General features: G+C 36.5%; 2 protein-coding genes, 1 long non-coding RNA gene and 1 pseudogene across 4 annotated transcripts in view; 2 read left to right on the forward strand and 2 right to left on the reverse strand.

Moving 5' to 3' along the window:
* Window positions 1-21,890, forward strand: part of arl3l2 (ADP ribosylation factor like GTPase 3, like 2) — a 298,428-nt gene that overhangs the window by 130,361 nt on the left and 146,177 nt on the right. The window lies entirely within an intron of this gene.
* Window positions 685-4,642, forward strand: LOC311304132. The gene is made up of 3 exons (XR_014629887.1): window positions 685-1,028; window positions 3,874-3,986; window positions 4,120-4,642. It is a non-coding gene; the product is annotated as an uncharacterized lncRNA (long non-coding RNA).
* On the reverse strand, window positions 8,472-9,553 carry LOC311304140 (putative nuclease HARBI1; annotated as a pseudogene). Its single transcript has 2 exons — window positions 9,544-9,553; window positions 8,472-9,400 (listed from the first exon to the last, which is right to left on the reverse strand). The product of its transcript is annotated as a putative nuclease HARBI1 (transcript).
* arsia (arylsulfatase family, member Ia) lies at window positions 13,515-19,535 on the reverse strand. Its single transcript, XM_084429561.1, has 2 exons — window positions 19,010-19,535; window positions 13,515-15,061 (listed from the first exon to the last, which is right to left on the reverse strand). Exons 1-2 carry the CDS (start codon window positions 19,291-19,293, stop codon window positions 13,669-13,671), a joined length of 1,677 nt encoding a protein of 558 aa, XP_084285687.1. The 5' UTR covers window positions 19,294-19,535; the 3' UTR covers window positions 13,515-13,668.

The raw sequence follows: 21,890 nt of genomic DNA on the forward strand, positions 1-21,890 counted from the left end.
TATTCTTACACAACAAAATAATGGAAGAAGCTGGATGATTATTTTGCTCATCCAACAAATTATATTTTTATTGCATTATGATACCGTATACAAAACTCAGCCATAAATTCTGCTTTTCTATAATGTTCGGGATTTTTTTATACTGTCATAGAGGTGTACATTAATTTACACGTTTTAACACGTTTTGAGGTCTTATTTGTGGGAGTGCTGCTGTACTTATTTGCTTTATATCCAGATGAATTTCTAATATTCTGACCACGTCATGTATGTAAATAAATAGGGTTGACAAAAAAATAAAAACTCTGAATACAATGTAGTGCAACATTACATTTAACTATGACCTCAGTATTGAATTTACACATTTCTGACTGGTAGCTAACGTTAGTGAAGTGTTGGTCACGTAAGCTTGCTGCAAGTAACTATTCTCTTCCAATAAACATTAACTAAAGTTGCCTACATAAATTACAACTACTTACTAGATTCCTGAGAGGACAACTAATGCGACCAAATGTCAAAAATACAGTAAATTCATCAACTTACCAGCGAGCGTACTTCGGAAACACTGAAAATGAATGGGGTTCAGTGCTGGAACTATCAGTGTTTGGAACTATCGGCTGCTCCACGACACGCGTTACTTCCGCATTCCAAAGTTTCCATGGCAGTCTATGGGAGTGTCGTAACTCTGTTTTTCAACGGCTCTGATGCGAATGAGCGCGATAAGTTGTAGCTGTATATTTCGTATATTCAGTGATCGCTAATGCCAAAGTGATATAGCCTACTAAACAGTAAGTTGTATCTGCACAGTAAAGAGTGAGATAGTGAGCAACTCTAAAAACGTAGCCTACATGTGGGAGATATCGATGGTGACTATAACTCTGAGAGGAGAGAGCACAGTTGAATGACTTGAAATGAAATCAAATATGGGACGACTCCTGTCCATGGTCATGTGCACACTACCTTACCAGACATCGGCAACTTTTACACCGTCCAGACTGCACTATACTCGACCCTGACAGCTGCTGAAAAAGGTTTGAATCGATGAATCCGTTTTTACTGCTAAATTATGCGTCTGCAATGTGTACTTCCGAGGGTTAAAGTCATCGGTTCATTTTTTGACAGTGTCCATCTGGACATTTTAGTCATATTGGCTAATTCTCCTTAATTATTGCCCTGTTTTGATCTGTTTTCCTGGAAATTTTTATTTTTATTTTTTTTTATCATTGTTTTTTTTTTAAGGAGATACAAATTGTGCTTATCAACCTTGAATGACATGGTAATGAAATTATATCATATTATTTTGGCAGTAAAATTTTGGGCGGTTTTTTCTTGTTGTGGGCGGGTTTTGGTGAGCTTTTGGGCTGGAAATCACCGTCCCAATCTGGCAACACTGTCCCTGATTGTTTTGTCCTGAGAGTGATGATTAGATGAATATGTGAATATGTGCTGTGCTTTCCTCTCAATAACTACATAAACGCAACAAAATTGAGAGAACAGCAAGCTTATAAAAAACACAAAAACAAACAAGAAAAGCATGTGAACATGTCATGTTTTTTTAGCAGCTTTACAGTATTAAAGGTCCCGTTCTACGTGATCCCATGTTTCAAACTTTAGTTAGTGTGTAATGTTGTTGTTAGAGTATAAATAATATCTGTAAAATTATAAAGCTCAAAGTTCAATGCCAAGCGAGATATTTTATTTAACAGAAGTTGACTACATAAAACGGCTCGATTGGACTACACCCCTCTACTTCCTTCATTAGTGACATCACCAGAACCGTGTTTAGACTAACCTCCGCCCACAGGAATGCTCCCTCAACTCTACTGGCTACTTGCGCACTTCTTATAACTTAGGCTACTGTGTTTACTCAGCTCTTACGGTGATTTTCTGAAGTAAAACTGACGCTTCATCTTTTGTGTGATGTACAATAAACTTTATTAAACTCATCAGTACATGTTTGATCATCATTCGGACCTGGTCCGAAACAGCAGACTTGTAGGCTGTTAATAAATAATGGATACATACAAGCAGATGACAAATACGTTATAATAACCGTAATTAAACTACTAAACCATACCTGTTTCATCTCTATACAGCACTCTGACTCTGTAGGCATTATTGTCCGACTCGAAATGAACGCCGTTACAGAGAGTTTCTGATATTATCATCATTCCATGAGATGAATTTGTCCTGACAGACTGAGCGCGAGCTCATGAAGCTCCGCCCCCTGTGTCGTCCAGCAGCAGCTCATTTGCATTTAAAGGGACACTTCACCCATTTGCATTAAGCTTTGTATTGTTAGAAACCCAGTCATATATTATAATAAATGTGGATTTTTCATCCATTTTTCCCTGAGATGGGAGAAATAAGGATTTAAGTGTTTTACTTCCTGCTTATTATGACGTAAAAATCATCATTTTGCGTCATAATAAGCAGGAAGTCACATTTCATTGAAAAGTGTAGAGACTACAGACACTCGTTCCTCATCTTTCCCAGGTGGCGGGAACCGCTCACGCTACAGGCCTATTACAGATCAGTGGGTGGGACTTGACTTTCTGAAACTAAAAGCAATATCCTCCATCTTGTTTGGAAGCTAAGCTAACAGGCGCTGTGGAGACAGATGTAAAGTTATGACAATAGCGGAGGAGAGCACTCAATATGATATAGAGGAAGAGGATTTCGGAAGTCTGATGCTTGAATCAGGTGTTTGTGGCTACCTTTACAAGCCGCATTATAGCGAAGAGCAGCCGAGGCAGAAGACCTGCCTGCCGCGGACGAGGAGCCCGGACTGGCTCGGGTTAGGGCGGACTGGTGGCGCCGGTGATCTCACTATGCAACTACGAACCGCTACGAACACAGAGATAGAGTCCGACTGTGGCAAAGAATTTCAACAATGACAACTTCTCCTGGATGAAATTTCTGAATCAGACGAGGACACGGACGTTTGTGTTGTGAATCAGACGAGGACACGGACGTTTGTGTTGTGAATCAGACGAGGACACGGACGTTTGTGTTGTGAATCAGACGAGGACACGGACGTTTGTGTTGTGAATCAGACGAGGACACGGACGTTTGTGTTGTGAATCAGACGAGGACACGGACGTTTGTGTTGTGAACTATCCTAGTTTCGCACCGCATCTGACTGAACATCCAGGTAACGTTACAATGCAATAATTCACCACTTCGAAAGAAATACAAATGAAGAGTAATTCACTAATGAGTTCGCCAACTAACTAGACATTTTGTGTGAAATTAATTTCAAGCTCTGGTGGTAGCTAGCCTTGTAGACGGAAGAGTTATTTCTCTTAGGCAGATATGCGCTTTCTGGATTAGTGGGAGTGGCTTGCGCAGCTGTGCAATGTGGTGCATTGTGGGAGTTGGTGTCTTTCATACAAATGCGTCCTGAAGTTACTTTCTTTCTTTCCTCGGCCAAGAAGGCACCAAATTCAAAATTAATTTTACATTTCGACTACATATATGACCCACTTTCAATAAAGATCAATGTTCCCATGGGTGAAGTGCTCCTTTAAAGGGGACACACTGAAACAGCTCGTTTTTCTGAGCCCCAAAAAATGTCAATTTAAACATGCTGTAAAAAATGATCTGTTGGGTATTTTGAGCTGAAACTTCACATACACACTCTGGGGACATCAGAGACTTATTTTACATCTTGTGAAAAGGGGCATAGAACGGGACCTTTAAAGATGAAAACAGTGTCTCGTTTCATTAGAAGTACAACTTCATTTGCCTGTTATCTAGCAACAGATTATCAGCTTTATCATCATTATTATTATTATCTTGTGGAGTTTTAGTGTTGTATGTGGTTGTTCTGTCTCTCTTTAAACTGAAGATAATATTATGTTTCTTCATTCACAGTTTCTGTGGATCCACACACACCTGTAAAGAGTCGATCTGAATCATCAGAGAAGATCAAGCATGAGCTGAGATCATGATATCTGAGTAAATGATGAGAGGACGCCTGAACTAATGTAAGATCATGTTTGAGCATCATCTCTGAGATACACTGATGATCAGCTGATCAATGTTTGATTTATATTTCAGTGAATATTGATGATGATGATGATGATGATGATGAAACCACATGTGTCTTTTATTTTAAAGCTCATTAAAGTTTCTTCTGGACTCTGAAGATCCTGACAGCAACTTTATTCATAACAGAAGATGATGAACTAATGTTTCCAGACCTTAAATCTTCCTCGGATAAACTGTGTCCGTTTATTAGGCTTTGTAAATAGAACGGGAATAAGTGTAAGTTTGTAAATGCTATTATATTTTCATATAGTTGTATAGTTTTTTGTTCTGAATATAAAACTCTGTTTATGTCAGTTATCAGTGAAATCCTGCATTTTCATCTGGTTGTGACAGTTTTGTGTTTCTCCGTGTTAAATATGATCCTCCTCATGTAACGTTCTTTATCTTGATGCACAAGCACATGTGTGTATCATTTACACCTGCTGTTTCTGTAATTATGTGCATTATTTGTCATTTTCTATTGCCTGTTTCAGATTCTTTGTCTAAATCAAGTTCTTCATTTCTTTGAAACATTTACTGTAAAACTGAATTAATTCTGCGAGAAAAGTCCAGATACAAACACACTGTTTTAAATAAAATGCATAAAGCGATCAGACAGTCTTTGTAAACACTTTCTGAACTCATTTTCTCCACGGCTCATTCAGTGCCGTTACACTCGTGACCTCTGACCTCTCCTTACAGACACAAGATCATCTTTTACAGTAAAATAAGAGGTCTGAGTATAACTTACAGTCTAATCAAACACAGATGATGTTTGTCAGTAATTACTCTCCATCATGTCGTCCCAAACCCGTAAGATTCCCGTTGATCTTCAGGACACAAATTAAGATATTTCTGATTAAATCGAAGAGGTTTCTGATCAGACTATTGTTCAAGCACTACAGTAAAGACTACAGAAAGAGACTAATCAGAGGTAAATCATTAAAATAATAATAAACCTGTAATGTAATGCATTCAGGGCTGGAAAGATTTCTAAGACATTTAGAAAACAAAGTCTCTGAAGCACGTTTGAGAAAACCTGTTTATCCAGTAGGGTTTTTCACAGACAAAAAGATAATAAAAAAAATAAATAATTTTCGCTTGACCATCCAGCAAAACTCACTGAGACTCACTGTGGATATTTATTTCTGCATGACGTTCAATATGCTTATAATATAATGGTGTTATTGTTCAACATTTAAAGGCAGTAAGATCATGATCTCTACTGGGGATATAAAAGGCATCAAATCCCAGCAATGTTTTTTTTTTTCTTTACTTTTTACTTTTATTTATTTATTTTTATTAACATTTTTAACATTATTTCTCTCTGAAATATAAAATGTCTACTAGCACCTTCTTACAGACCCAGAGCCCCTGCAGACACCAGTTTGTAAACCCCTGGTTTAAGACACAGAAAGTGATTATTTGGCCTAGAAGAAAATGACTGTCATGAACTGTGAACTTTTTGGACAAGATCAGACAAGAACAGCTCAAACACATCAACTCTTCTGCTTTATAGGCCTCTTACGGGCGGTTTCCCGGACCAAGATTAAATTAAGCCAGGAGTAGGCCTTAATCTAGAATAGTAATCATGTCTTAAAAATGGCTTTCTGAAACACAGATTAAGTACAGATTACTAACACCTGGACTATGGAGTCCTGAACTAAAATACACTCGATTAATTTAATACCACCTGTGCAAATCAGGATTAGCTGGATTGAGGTTGCCTATAAAACATGGAATGAACCAAGAAAAGGTTAAAATTGTATGCAACTGAGAAGCAAATGGCAATGGAAGTTGAAAAGAGAAACATGAGAAAAGTCTTTTAAAGCAAATAGTTTCGAGACATCCTGTTATCGAAGATAAACTGCACACATCAGAGGAATGCCTGGATCTATTTGTAATGAATTTAATGCAAATGAACACACATCTACAAGAACAATACAACAACTTCAGGTAATAATCATTAGTTTTATTATGGCTTTTTAAAATCACTGTTGTATTTATAATAGTTATTTAATACAGGTGTTGTAGAAGAATATCAAAATAAACCTAAAAAAAACCTGTTGCTGAAGCTTGAAGAGAAAGGTTTAAGACTGGTGGAGGACCTGCAAATAAAGACTGTGATGTGTTGGATGAGTTACTGACAGGAATACTGGAGAATCAGCAGCCTTTGGAGAACATACCAGATGATGACCACAGTTCAGATGATGGATCACATGCACCTATATTAAGTATTTGAATTTGATTTTGGCTTTTGTTTCTCTCCTCTCAAACTTCTATTTGCTTCTGTCATGTGATGTGAAACATTTTCCCATTTTAACCCTCTGATGGTTTATGGGGTCTTTTGGGACCACAAATGACTTTTACTCAAATTAAAAAAAAAAGTTCCCTTTGTCCAAATGGTATGAAACCTTCTACGGCTCTCAACACTTTCTAGATCTACAAAAACAAAACAAAAAATGGAATGATATCTGTTTTTATGTTAGCGTGACAAAAATTGTGACACTCGAGGTCAAAATAGACAAAATTCATCATCAAAATCAGAAACAACGCAGAACACATCGACAGAAATGGCACAAATAAAGTGGCACACTTCCACCAATGCAAAAAACATCCACAATGCTAAATTATATTGCTCACAACACGCGTGCGTACGTACACACACACACACACACACACACACACACATATAGAGGAATAAATTTTTGAGACTATAAAAACTGTTCTCTTATCATTTGTAAAATAAAATCATCCAAAATGCAGTACCACCACAAAAATAAATTGGTGACACTGACACATTGAAAATGTGCACACACACACACACACACACACACACACACACACACACACACACACACACACACACACACATTTGTAAGGCTATAATTTGTCAAATGAAATCATCCAAAATGCAGAACCACTACAAATATAAAGTGGTGTGGTGACACTGGCACATCGACAATGTGTACTCACACACTCTCTCTCTCTCTTTATCTCTTAGACACACACACACACACACACACACACACACACACACACACACACACACACACACACACACACACACACACACACACACACACAATTGTGTGTGTCTAGAATCTAGAATTAGATTAAAAATAAATGATTGAAATAAATGATAAAATCTTAAGACTCCAACATTTCTCTTTGTGACATTTTGTTCAGGTTTGGTTCTAATCATAATGTAACATTATTGAAAAACTGGGGGGTTTTTTGGTACAAAAAATGCTAAACTTTGACAAAAATATTTTATTTTTGTTATAATTGTGATTTTATAATATTTAGATATGAATCCAACTGAATCCAACTTGTGAAAAGATATCTTTCAGGTAGTCTAATAGCAAATAGCATATACTGGAGCTCTATAGCCATCTAGTGGTTAAAATTATTATTTTTTATTTTAAAACTGCATTTTCCAAAAAATGGGCATAAATGTTACATTAAACCATTTAAAATGATCCATGTTTTCCCCATGAATGAAAGTTAGAAATCTGGGTCTTTTATAAAGTGAATTTTACATCAAATGCTGTTTTTTTGTAAAAAGGCTATTTAAATATTTATTTATTTATTTATTTATTTATTTATAGAAATTTAAAAAATATCATAAATTCTCCAAAAACTGCACAAATGTTGAGTAAAAACATTAACAAACAGAATAAAATTACATTTGTAAAAAAAAAAAAAAAAAAAACTATTATCTTGTTACAAAATTAAATGTTATTGTCTGGGGTATAGAGACCCCAAAAAACTCAAGTGTAGACATAAATAAAGACCATCAGAGGGTTAATCTGTATTTTTTTGACCATATATGAACTGTTCATGTTTCAAGGAGAAGGTCAAAACAGAACTGAAGAATTGGAAAGCAGCTTACCCTCCACATCCTCAGAAGCAAGGGTGGCGATGTCTGCCAGTACTGGTAACCAGAAGAAAAGACTCACTGTTCATGAAAAGTTGGCTAATGATTTTCATGAACATAAATTGAAGTATCTTAAGGAGGAGCATGACATGAAGATGATGAAGATACTACAAGTAGAACTGGAGATAAAGATGAAGGAGAGAGAGAGAGCTGCAACAGGCTCAAATGTCACATCAGTACATGAATCTGTGAAATAAATATTGTTTTATTAAGAAAAGATGGATGTTGTGGTGGTTTCAGTAACATACCAGACCAAAAAGTTGTACACTTATAACAAATATTTGGTTTTATTATTACTCATTTAAGTATTAATTATTAATAATTAATATTAAATTAAATTAATTACAAGTAATAATTAATAATATTAATAATTATTTATTATTATTATTGGTATTATTAATATTTGGTTTTATTTATTTATTATTTTATTATTAAATTTTATTATTTATTATTACACATCAGATCTGAACAGAGGGTTGAAAGTTAAATAATGTAAAAAGATCTATTTGAAGTGGCACAATGCAAAAGCATCCCTGTATGCAAGTCCTTCTCTGTGGTTTGTTGTAAATGGTGGCACATCTGGATTGTCATCCTCTTCTATTGGGGGATCTGGGCATCCCTGCTTTTTTAGGTATAGTTGTGAAGAACAGCTGTTGCAATGATGCTTGGTTTGAATCTGAGTGTTTTCCTAATCCTAAGGCACTGAAAACGACTCTTCCAAACATGCGCTCGACTAAACCCCTTGTGCGCATATGAGCCTGGTTGTAGCGCTGTTGTTGAGCTGTTGTTGGGTGCAAGTATGGCGTAAACAAGAAATCCTTCGGAGCATACCCACTGTCACCAAGCAAAATTCCATTATGATCTCTTCTTTCAAATTGAGTATACAGAGATGAGTTGAGGAAAATTCGGGAATCATGAGTTGCACCTTTTCACCGTGCAACAATGTTTGAAAACTCTAACTGGGGAGTGCATACACCGTGGACATTTACGGAAAACCAGTTCTTTCGGTTCCTGTATTCCTCAGCATCTGGAGTAGAGGGACGCTTAATGGGAATATGGGTTCCGTCTATGCAACCTATGACTCCTGGGAAATTTCCATATTCATAGAATAGTACCTTGTAGTAAGCCTGGGTTCTAGCATCAGGGAAGTTTATGTAATGTGCTTTTAATGCACAAATGGCCCTGCACACACTCTGTGAATGACTTTACATACTGTTGGTTCACTGACACCACATAAATCCCCAGTTTCTCGATGAAAGGTGCCACATGCCAAGAACCTTAAAGTTATGAGCACCTGGAGACAAACTGGAATAGGCTGTCCTCTTTGGGTCACAGATGAAAGCCTGGGTTTTAAGAGTGACATTATCTCCACTGCATTTACTTTATGCATGCGGAAACGATCTCGAAAACTTATTTCATCAAAATGTTGGTCTTATTTCATCAAAAGTCTTAGACTTTTTAAAACCATGACAGAGAAAGCACATTTCTGTTAATCTGATTTAAATGGCAATTTTAGTCTAGGACTAGGCTTATTAATCTTGGTCCGGGAAACCACCCCTTAATGTATGCGCTACAGCCTGTCATATCATATTTTAACACTAAGTGTCGCTATTTCTCCGTTTTTGATCAGTCTTTCTAAAAAAAGCTCGGTTTAGCTGCTATAATAATCAATAAATCCATATCATCTACAGTATAAAACTCAGTACATACACATGATATTAAAATATACGCATGTACAAATATGCTATCCATTTAACTGACTGTATTTATCATAAATATGAAATATTTTTTACTTATTAACTCATCAACTTCAGCTCAATCATTTCTTATTCTAATGAATTAGGTCCTTATTATATGTCCTTGGCTGAACTTTACAATATATGTCTAATATTACATTAACTTTAAAAGTATAATAATAATTAAAAATATGAATTCTTATCAAAACTTAAATTAAGAACACAAAACATAACTTTTTCTGCATCAACGAAATCCATAAAGTCAGTCCTGTCACACAGGAAATTATGACATAAAAATGTACTATTTGAGGAAATTTAGATGAATTAATCGCTTTAATTGTGTAGATGAAGGTAGGGGTATCACCATTATGTTTTTGTAAAAATCTCCTATGTAAAGTCCCTGTAAAATCAAAATTAAGTATGTGTTCTGAGTTTTTTAGAATTGCCTTTAGGGACATTAATGTATGCGCTACAGCCTGTCGTGCCATATTTTAACACTAAGTGTCACTATTTCGCCGTTTTCGATCAGTCTTTCTAAAAAAAAAGCTCGGTTTTTACATTTAAACATTTAAATAAATAAATGTAATTCTTAGAATACTTCAAACATTCAAATAAATAAAACATTATTAAAATACTTCAAACATTTAATTTAATAAATAAAACATTATTAGAATACTTCAAACATTCAAATAAATAAAACATTATTAGAATACTTCAAACATTCAAATAAATAAAACATTATTAGAATACTTCAAACATTCAAATAAATAAAACATTATTAGAATACTTCAAACATTTAATTTAATAAATAAATAAATGTAATTCTCAGAATATTTAAAATATTTAAATCAATAAATAAATGTAATTCTTAGAATACTTCAAATATTTAAATAAATAAAACTAATTTTTAAAATACTTAAAAATTAATTAATTAGATAAATAAATAAATAAATCTAATCCTTAGAATACTTTAAACATTTAAATAAATAAATGTAATTCTTAGAATACTTCAAACATTCAAATAAATAAAACATTATTAGAATACTTAAAACATTTAATTTAATAAATAAATAAATAAATGTAATTCTTAGAATACTTAAAATATTTAAATAAATAAATAAATGTAATTCTTAGAATACTTCAAACATTCAAATAAATAAAACATTATTAAAATACTTAAAACACTTAAATAGATAAATAAATAAATGTAGCCTAATTCTTAGAATATTTAAAATATTTGAATCAATAAATAAATGTAATTCTTAGAATACTTCAAACATTTAAATAAATAAAACATTATTAAAATACTTAAAACACTTAAATAGATAAATAAATAAATGTAGCCTAATTCTTAGAATATTTAAAATATTTGAATCAATAAATAAATGTAATTCTTAGAATACTTCAAACATTTAAATAAATAAAACATTATTAGAATACTTCAAACATTTAAATAAATAAAACATTATTAGAATACTTCAAACATTTAATTTAATAAATAAATAAATGTAATTCTTAGAATATTTAAATCAATAAATAAATGTAATTCTTAGAATACTTCAAATATTTAAATAAATAAAACTAATTTTTAAAATACTTAAAAATTAATTAAATAGATAAATAAATAAATAAATCTAATCCTTAAAATACTTTAAACATTTAAATAAAAAACTTTTTTTTTAGAATACTTAAAACATTTAATTAAATAGATAAATAAATAAATCTAATTCTTAGAATACTTCAAATATTTAAATAAATGCATAAAACACATTTTTAGAATACTTAAAACTTTTAAATAAATAAAACTGATTCTTAAAATACTAAACAAATGCATAAAACTAATTATTAGGATACTTAAAACCTTTAAATAAATACAATTAATTCTTAGAATACATCAAACATTTTTTAAAGAAACCGAAGAATACTTAAAACATTTAAATAAATAAAAAGCGAATTCTTAGTATACTTAAAACATTTAAATAGATACCCCCCCCCCCCAGAATTTCAATTTCTATTGTCATGAGATGAGCCAGTACCGTATGCATCTCAATAAAATGAAGTCACGTGGTTAAGAGTCAGAGGTTTCTAGCGCCCCGTTTCTCTGAAAGACACACACACATAACAAGCAGACCTTTATACTGTATGTGTAGTTACTGTATAGCACAGTCCCAGAAGGTGTTCCTGCAGGCAAACAGGTGATGTGCCTTGCGTATGTTTTGAACAAAATCAAGAAATCAGCTATTAGTGAGTCTAACAAATGTACAGGCACTTTCATTTGTCCTCTGATCTCAATTAAGAAATCTCAGGTGTCCACTAGAGGGCAATCAGTCCACTGGAAACTTGTGAAAAACAGATTATTTTATTGGAACTATTATCATATATAATAATAATAATAATACAAAACATTGTGTTTTAAAACCCTGTAGATTCAAGCAGCAAACAAACACAGACAGTCACATAGTACAAATGAACAGATTCACTTACTTACTAACACTGTTTTAACAAATAAGAGGTGTAGGCCTACACCAGATCAAAACTCAAGCATTCCTTCAGCACTCGTTGCACAGGGATTCAAAGTCACATTATCAGAAAGCACAAAGAAATGATGTGGATGGTTAAAAATCAAGTAAGCAGAAACACATGATTCAGTGAATGTGATCAAGGGACTCATATTCAAATCAACTTCACCATACCAGGCAGATTAATAATCAAAGTCCCTAAAACACTGCAAAAAATGCTTTCTTACTTAGTATTTTTATCATGTTTCCAGTCCAAATATCAAACATTTCTTAAATCAAGATGCATTAAAGTAGTAAAATGAGATGAGATATTAAAGGCACACTAGGGATATTTACGACTGTAGGGGTCGCTGTTTGACAAAAACACAATTTCTACATAGTGTGCCTTTAAAGGAACACTCCACCGTTTTTTGAAATAGGGCTTATTCACCTTCTTTCCTACATTTAGATAGGTGGGCAAATGCATTTTTGTCTCAGTGCATGCATTGTTTTAGTTTGACAGGGTCGGCGCTATCTTAGCTTAGCATAATGAATGTAATCCTTTGTTGCCAGCTAGCATGTCCTGAGTAAAAGTAATATATATATAAAAAAAAAAGCCACCTAATTACTTCTTGTGGCCTGCGTATTCACAACGAGTACAAATAGCGATGCAGATTAACACTAGGCGATTTCCTAGGCAGATATTGACATGGGACTATATTAGGGGGAAGCACAGGCGAAGCACTGCTACTTGGGCTCAGAGATATCACGCCCAAGTAGCAGTGCTTCACCTGTGCTTCCCCCTAATATAGTCCTTAATATATAAGTCAATATCTGCCTAGGAAATCACCTAGTGTTAACTATTTGTACTCGTTGTGAATACGCAGGCCACAAGAAGTAATTAGGTGTTTTTTTATTTTTTATATCACTTTTACTCAGGACATGCTAGCTGGCAACAAAGGATTCCATTCATTATGCTAAGCTAAGCTAGCGCTGACCCCGTCAAACTAAAACAATGCATGCACTGAGACAAAAATGCATTTGCCCACCTATCTAAATGAAGGAAAGAAGGTGAATAAGCCCTATTTAAAAAAACGGTGGAGTGTTCCTTTAAGTCTTGTTTCCGGGGGGGGAAATTAAGCGAGTTTTTGCTTAAAACTTAAATTTTCTTAAACTTAAAAAAAAATTGTCTGACAATTCTTAAAATTAAATGCATCTTAAATGCATCTTGATTTTAGAAATGTTTGATATTTGGACTGGAAACATGACAAAAATACTAAGTAAGAAAAGTTTCAGTGTAATAATAACACGTCTCGGTCAGCAGCATCTGTGATTAGGGGCGTTTGCACCGCAGGAAAACATTCCTAGGGAAACCATTAGTTCTCGGGGAACCATCCTGGTGGCTAGTTCCTAGAACTATCCGGTGCGAAAGCCCCTATAGTCAGTTCATGCAGGATGAGTCGGATCAAATCCTGTTTGACATCTTTCTAATGTTAAGTCTCCTAAAAAACGACTTCATTTTGCAAAACTTCCGCTTTTGCTTCTTGACTTTTCTCTTTCTAGGATAAAACGCCTCCCAGTTCTCTCCGTCTCCTTCCCAAGGACCCCAAGCTCCTCCGTTTAGGCTGGGATCGGCTCTGGGATCTTCCGAAGGGTATCGAACGGGAACGGCGGTCCGGTTGTAAAACGTCAACCGAGCCAAAAGTTGCTTAACAACATCCGGCCGACTCTCCGCGAGATCGTAGCGCTCGTACGGATCGTCCGCCACATTAAACAACCACAGGGATTTCTTTTGCTCCTTGTGTCGTTCCAAATTCCACCAAGATTCTGGGAAGATTCCGAGCACCTGAGGAGGAATCCAGTCTCCGTATCCGGGATTTCCAGTCAAAAGTTTCCAGTCTCCGACTCGAACGGCTGCCTGTACGGCGGTATTCCAGATCCCAAAACCGTTTTTTAAAGATCCGTGTCGCGCGGCGTTGTAAAGCGGATCGATATTGTGAAGGATCTCCAATCGTGGCGACTCTTTCCCATCGCTAATGGCTTCCCACATGTCATATCCATCAAGCCCTTCCATTTGGGAAACGTTCCCTCCTGCGAGTCCCATTAGCGTCGGGTACCAGTCGGTGATGTGAAGCAAAGCTTTGCTAACTCTTCGCCTGCGTTTTAACAACGGACTGTGTACGAATCCGATCCCACGGACTCCTCCTTCCCAATACGTTCCCTTTCTTCCCCGTAAAGGCCAATTGCTCCCTCCAAACAAAGGCTGTCCGCCATTATCCGTGGAAAAAATGATTACGCTGTTCTTATAGTAGCCGTACTTTCGTAGCGCGTACGTAACGTTTCGCACCGCCTCATCAACGGCGGAAACCATCCCGGCGTATTTCCGGCGAAACACGTTTCCCATCCGTCGATACGGATAGACGTATTCCCTCGGGGCTTGTAAGGGAGTGTGAACGGCTTGGAAGGAGAGGAAAATAAAGAGAGGTTGGGATGAAGGATCGTGAGCGGCGAGGATTTTCCGTACTCGTTGCGCGTATAAGTGTGTGGAATAGCGTCCTCCCTGTTCCCACGCCACTCTCTCGCCCTCGTGAAGGTCGTATCCGCAAACTCTCGGCCCGTCGCACGATTTATAGGTGTAATAGTCCACGCTTCCCGTCAGAGAGCCGAAGTACGTGTGGAATCCGCGACGGGTCGGGAGGCAATCGCGCTTGTAGAAACCCAGGTGCCACTTCCCAACCATGTGTGTGGAGTATCCCGAATCCTGCAAACGCTGAGGTAATGTGCGGAGGTCAAAGGGCAAACAGCTGGGCTGGCGGGAGCGGATTATCGAGTGCTGGAGACCCGTATGGATCTGGTATCTAGAGCGGAAGAGGAAGGGAAAATTAATGGACCAGAACTCACATGCAAATTCATACTTACAGATGCACTATACAGCAAATCTCAACTGTTCGCAGCTCTAATCTGTTATGAACATATTACAGTTTTTCTCAAATGCTTAAACACATTTCTTGAAACTATATGCCTCATATTCTCAAAACTGTAAACACAAATCCATAACATCTCACCCAATTCCCCACACATCCTATTTTCAGGCCAAAATGAAGCTCTACACTCAAAACCATTCACGGAAAAAAACAAACTTTGCCTTCAGACATCACACACAAGCCCTCAAAATCACACACACTACAACAATAAATTCAAAACAACATTTCCAAACTGGTAAGTTATGTTGCTTGTGGTAAACCTCACCAAAGACAATTGGAAATGTTTGTCTCTTATTCAGTGATAGACTTTTGTTTGCCACCACACGTCCCTGAAGGTTCTGATGATGGAGGCGACGGTGAGGCGACTCAAGTTTGGCTGTACTCGTTGCCCAGCCTCCCTCATGCCACGGACAAGGACATGGTCAACTAAAGTGGTTGAGTTTCATCCGAGACTGCATGTCTTCTTTGCCCTTCCCTTTGAGTGAACAATATTGAATACTAGCTCTTTCTAAATGACCACAAGGCAATGAGAAATGAAGGGATTTGTGAGTAGAGATTTGCTGTGACAGTTCAACATATCTGACTCATGTGAAATGGGTGTGCTTTATGATAAATGGCATTATGGTTTGGGCATTTTAGTTCAAAAGCCTGGTTTTAGTGTTTAAGCAATTGAGAAAAACTGTAAAATATTATATCATTATAATCAACTTCATGATTTTCTGTTATACTCTTTAAAACAATGCGTAATGTAAAAAGTGCTATGCAAAAAAACTTGACTATTGTATAAATATGGTCACACGTGAGTGAGTGAGTGAGTGAGTGAGTGAGTGTGAGTGAGTGAGTGTGTGTAAGTGAGTGCGTGTGAGTGAATAAGTGAATGAGTGAGTGAATGAGAGAGTGTGTGTGTGTGTGTGTGTGTGTGTGTGTGTGTGTGTGTGTGTGTGTGTGTGTGTGTGTGTGAGTAAATAAGTGAGTGAATGAGTGAGTGAGTGAGTGAATGAGAGTGTGTGAGTGAATAAGTGAGTGAATGAGTGAGTGAATGAGTGAATGAGAGTGTGTGTGTGTGTGTGTGTGTGTGTGTGTGTGTGTGAGTGAGTGCGTGAGTGAGTAAATAAGTGAGTGAATGAGTGAGTGAATGAGAGTGTGTGAGTGAATAAGTGAGTGAGTGAGTGAGTGAGTGAGAGAGTGTGTGTGTGTGTGTGTGTGTGTGTGTGTGTGTGTGTGTGTGTGTGTGTGTGTGTGTTGAGTGAGTGATTGAGTGTGAGCGAGAGTGTGTGTGTGAGTGTGAGTAAATAAGTGAGTGAATGAGTGAGTGAGTGAGTGAATGAGAGTGTGTGAGTGAATAAGTGAGCAGTGGTGTAAAATACTTGAGTAATTTTACTTGATTACTGTACTTAAGTATTATTTTTGGGGATTTTTACTTTACTTGAGTACAATTAAAAATCAGTACTTTTACTTTTACTTAATTACATTTTTTAAGAAAAAAAAGTACTTTTTACTCCTTACAATTCTATTTATAGTCAAAAAGTACTTATTTTTTGGAGATCACTTCATTCTATTTTCCCTTGCTATTACCAAACCAATTGAATTGTGCTGATGCTGTTTAATTTAAATGTCATTTATTCTGCCAATGAGATTCGGTTTCACATTTCACCAAATTGGTCAGACATGTTCATTGGTCATTTGGAAGTGACATCATGTCGCATCTATTACCACAACGCACAGCACCTTGACCTGGAAATGAGAGAAATTATAACAGTCAATCACAGGGGGTCAATCCAGGGGGGCACTGTTTCATATTTTATTGAAGCCTCCCCGGACACCACCATTGATTAGCGGACCATCACCTGCTGTTAGCATCCCATTGACTCCCATTCATTTTGGCGTCACTTTGACAGCGAATAACTTTACATCTGAGGCGTTTAAAGACTCCATTTGTCCACTATTTATTTCTAAAGGAACAAGAAAATGTATAAAAGGCTCCATTACCTTGTATCTTATGTTATGGCCCCGTAGAAGCAGTTTTTGTAAAAATAGGCTAACGATTGCGTCATAACCACGCGACTCTCTGTCGCACAGTAGAGAGATTACCGTATGGACAGGAGGAGAAGCTCGCGGGCAATCGGGGACGTGGAGGCAAAATGACAAAATAATTAATCAGAATACTTAGCAAAAGTTTCTCCTGCTCCAGCTCATGGACACATCCTACTCACACTCTCCGTCTCTGCGAGTTTCGGAAGGGAGTGATTCAGATTTCTCTCGGCACAGCTACTAGAAGACAGACGGGTTGCTCACGTCACATCTACGTCGTCAAGCTCAGTTTGAGTCTGCGCAGTACGCTCGACCCCCAGGAAGTGAGTGCTTCTAATTGACTTTACTTGTCTCCGTTGAATCCAATGGGGTTGCTGTGTCCAGTTTATATACTGTCTATGGGTCAATCCAGCAGCCTAAAAGCGTACCACCCCCGGGGGCCGCCATTGGCTAACGAGCCATCACCTGCTGTTAGCATTCCATTGACTCCCATTCATTTTGGCATCACTTTGACAGCGAATAACTTTACATCTGAGACGTTTAAAGACTCCATTTGTCCATTATTTATTTCTAAAGAAACACGAAAATGTATAAAAGGCTCCATTACCTTGTATCTTACATTATGGCCCCTTAGAAGCAGTTTTTGTAAAAATAGGCTAACAATTGCATCATAACCACGCGACTCTCTGGAAATTACCGTATAGACAGGAGGAGAAGCTCACAGTCAATTGGGGGGACGTGGAGGCATAAAGTCAAGGGAGAAGCCCATAGAGAGTCATAAAGTTGCTCCTGCTCCTAGCTCATGGACAGCTCCTACTCACACTCTCTGTTTTCTGCCAGTTAGATTTCTATTGGCACAGCTACTAGAAGACTTACAACGGTCAGACAGGTTGCTCACGTCACATCTACGCCATCAAGCTCAGTTTGAGTCTGCGCAGTACGCTCAGCCATCAGGAAGTGAGTGCTTCTAATTTGCTTCACTTTTCTCTGTTGAAATCTATGGGGTCGCTGTGTCCATTTCTTATACTGTCTATGGTCAATCAGTGGAAGAAAATGGAGGAAGAACGTGATTCAGCTGCGAACACAGTCCAAAATCAGCCACAGGATCAAGAGCACCCGTGGCCGTACCTTAGCGAATTCTTTTCTTTTAGTGGTAAAAGCATGTTTAGTGGATTGTTTAAAAAATGTTGCATACTGGCATTAGATAGTAGTCTTATAGTTTGATAAATAAATACAATTAAATACAAACAGTTCTAATAAAGCAGGATAAAACCTTGTATGTGGTTCATTCACTTCATGATTTTAGAGATTAAAAGCTTAAACAAGAATCTCTAGTTTACATTATTGCTGTTACTTTTACTTCTTTAATACTCAAGTACAATTTTAATGTGGTACTTTTTTACTTTTACTCGAGTACGATTCTGGCCAGATACTTTTACTTTTAATTGAGTAAAATTTTCCCTCAGTACTTGTACTTTCACTTGAGTAACATTTTTGAGTACTTTTTACACCTCTGTAAGTGAGTGAGTGAATGAGTGAGTGAATGAGTGAATGAGAGTGTGTGTGTGTGTGTGTGTGTGTGTGTGTGTGTGTGTGTGTGTGTGTGAGTGAGTGCGTGAGTGAGTGAGTAAATAAGTGAGTGAATGAGTGAGTGAATGAGAGTGTGTGAGTGAATAAGTGAGTGAGTGAGTGAGAGTGTGTGTGTGTGTGTGTGTGTGTGTGTGTGTGTGTGTGTGAGTGAGTTGAGTGAGTGAGTGTGAGTGAGAGTGTGTGTGTGAGTGAGTGAACGACCTGCCCGTGATGAACTGACTGCGGGACGGTGTGCAGATTGGCTGGATGTAGTAGTTCTCCAGCTTCACTCCCTCCGCTGCCAGCTTGTCCAGTGTCGGAGTGTGTATGTCTCTGTTGTGGTAGCCGATGTCGTTGAAGCCCTGGTCGTCCGTCATGATGAAGATGATGTGCGGGCGCGGATGGTTCGGTTGCTCGACCTGGTTCGGGCTCGTCCAGTCCGGGGAGAGATGACCCAGACTGAGCAAACTCATCACGGAGAGCACTGACAGAGCCGGTTCTGTCATGATGGCACGAGGAGAAAATCATGAATGATCCACTGAACTACAGGATCAGATTCACAGCGTAAAGTGTGTGTGTGAGGAGGCAGCGTGATGTATGCGCGCGGTGAGGGGTCTGGCTGTGTGTCAAACACAAGTGAGCTTCCTTCCTCCCCTACCTAGATCGCACAACTGGTGCACGCGCCCTCGCTGCGATGGTTTTTCGAAGTCGTAAATAAGTTGAGCTATAGTCTTTTTTTTATTATTTTTTGCAAAGACCTGAAATGTTATTTGGGTACTATCACTTCTTCCAGCGATGTCAAAACTTCAAAGTCCTTTACGTTGTGCACAAAAGTATAATATTTATGCTTTTTTATAATGGAAAAAAAGGGACTCAATGCATCTCTCTCTCTCTCTCTCTCTCTCTCTCTCTCTCTCTCTCTCTAATTTAATTTATTTTAAATTATATGTTACCCCTGGCTCAATGTTTTTTGTCTGTTTACTTTACTGGCTTTTTGTCTACTGTTTATAATTATATTATTGTAACTACACTGAAAAAAATTATTCATTGAAATAAAAAAAAAAATTATAGAAAGTGGTTGCATTCAATTGATTTTATCTACATTTAAACAAATGCATTAAGTTGAATTTAATCAATTTTAGTTCAACTTAACTCATGCAACACTTACGATAAAAAAGTGTATGTATTTGCTTTTATATATGTTCAGTAAACTTAATAATAGTAAATAAAAAATAAGCACACCTAGTGAGCTGCGGACATACAGTATTTTTTACTGTACATGCCCAGAAATGCTGCACACACTATGGCACAATATAAAGTCCCAAATTAATTTCTGATGCTACAATTATCTATGATGCCTTCTAAAGTACTGCATTATGCACAAAAATAATGCACACAAAAACAACGTTGCACATAACATATTCAGGAGAGATGACTTCTCTCTGTGTGTATGAGGTCTTGCCATTTCAACCAATAGCGTATAAAATAAATGCATTAACCAAATGTCTAGTTTGGAGTCATTTGTGCATAACTCTCCTGATTTATATTACCTTTTATCATCACGGACATATTTATTTTCAATAGCTGTAGGAAGTACAGTCATTTTTACAACCTAGCTCAATAAATGGAAGACAGACTTAATATTTGAACATGCTGTTATTTTGTACATTTGGTCAATGTTTTTATTAATCTCCAAACACAAGCTGAGGCCCCTAAGGATTCCTGCTATTAAAACATGCCGTAGAAGTATTTAGGGGGGACCAGGGGTACAAACCGTGCTTGAACAGAGACAGTGTTTGTGCGCACAAGAGCTCTTTTATTGGGACGTTGAGCGTTGTTATTATATATGAGCTGGAGCTCACTGGATTCACTGTGTGGATCACCTGGAGCCACACACACTCAGCTGATAACATCTTAAAGAGAAACTGAAGTTCACTTAGAATAAGACCTGCTCACATCTGTGTCCGTTTGGCACTCATGTCAACACATTGTGCAATGAAGTCAACATTTCATTTTTAAATAAATGCAAAAAAGAACTCGCATATAATGGATATGACAATGTTGATATGTTTGGTCTTGGCGGATCAGATCTGCAACACTGCTGCTGATATTATTGCTGCTTTTGGTTATTATTGTTATTATTGGTTATTTATGCTTTTGCTGCGGAGCAAGTACGACGAGGGAGGGGAAGTTATTCTGATTCAACATTATGAGAAACATGAATTAAAAAATGATGCACACAGATAAATAATTCATAATAAATACTACAATTTTCATTTAAAAACAAAAACAGTCAATTTTGATATATGGTGACTTTATAGAACTTACACTTGAGTCATAATTAAGTGGAATAAAGAATACACTTCAAAAAAAGAATTCTTAGAAAATCTGTTAAATTTACGGTAAAAAAACTGGCAGCTGTGTTTGCCAGAAATTTACCGTAAAAAAAAACGGTAGCAACATTTTAGATTTTACAGATTTTACTTAAATTTACAGTAATAAACCATACTTAACTATCTGATATAATATTAATTTACTGATTTATTGAAGTGTTAATATCTGTTTTGTACCACAGATATACACTGACAACCACCAATTACAGTGGTGATGAAAATCACATGATGAAATGAAGCTCATCACAAGCAGCTCTTCCACAATAAAGTTAAGACTAATATATAGAAGCTGCACAGTGTCATTCACACAAACACTAAACACAGTCATGGTAACACACATGAAATTAAAAAAATGCAATAAACATTAATTTAACAACATTAAATGTAACATAAAACCCTTATGTCATAACTGATTAGAAAAAACTAAGAAATTATGACGAAACATAGTTATTTCAACAAAAATACATCAGATGTGAAGTGTCACGCAGGGAATTGTAGGAATGTCAATTTAAGTTTTTTCACTGTAAACTATACAATGACTTGTTCTGTTTCACTTCCAAAAACTGTAAATTTAACGTTATTTTACAGTAAAATAACATTAAATGTATGTTGTTTACTGTACTTTCTGTTAACCAATTAACAGTTTTTCACTGTAGCATTTTTACAGTCTTTGACCGTTAAAATCACGATCACTCATCTAAAGCCATTTT

The sequence above is a fragment of the Rutilus rutilus genome (assembly GCF_951802725.1).
Source record: "Rutilus rutilus genome assembly, chromosome: 14".
Lineage (NCBI taxonomy): Eukaryota > Metazoa > Chordata > Actinopteri > Cypriniformes > Leuciscidae > Rutilus > Rutilus rutilus.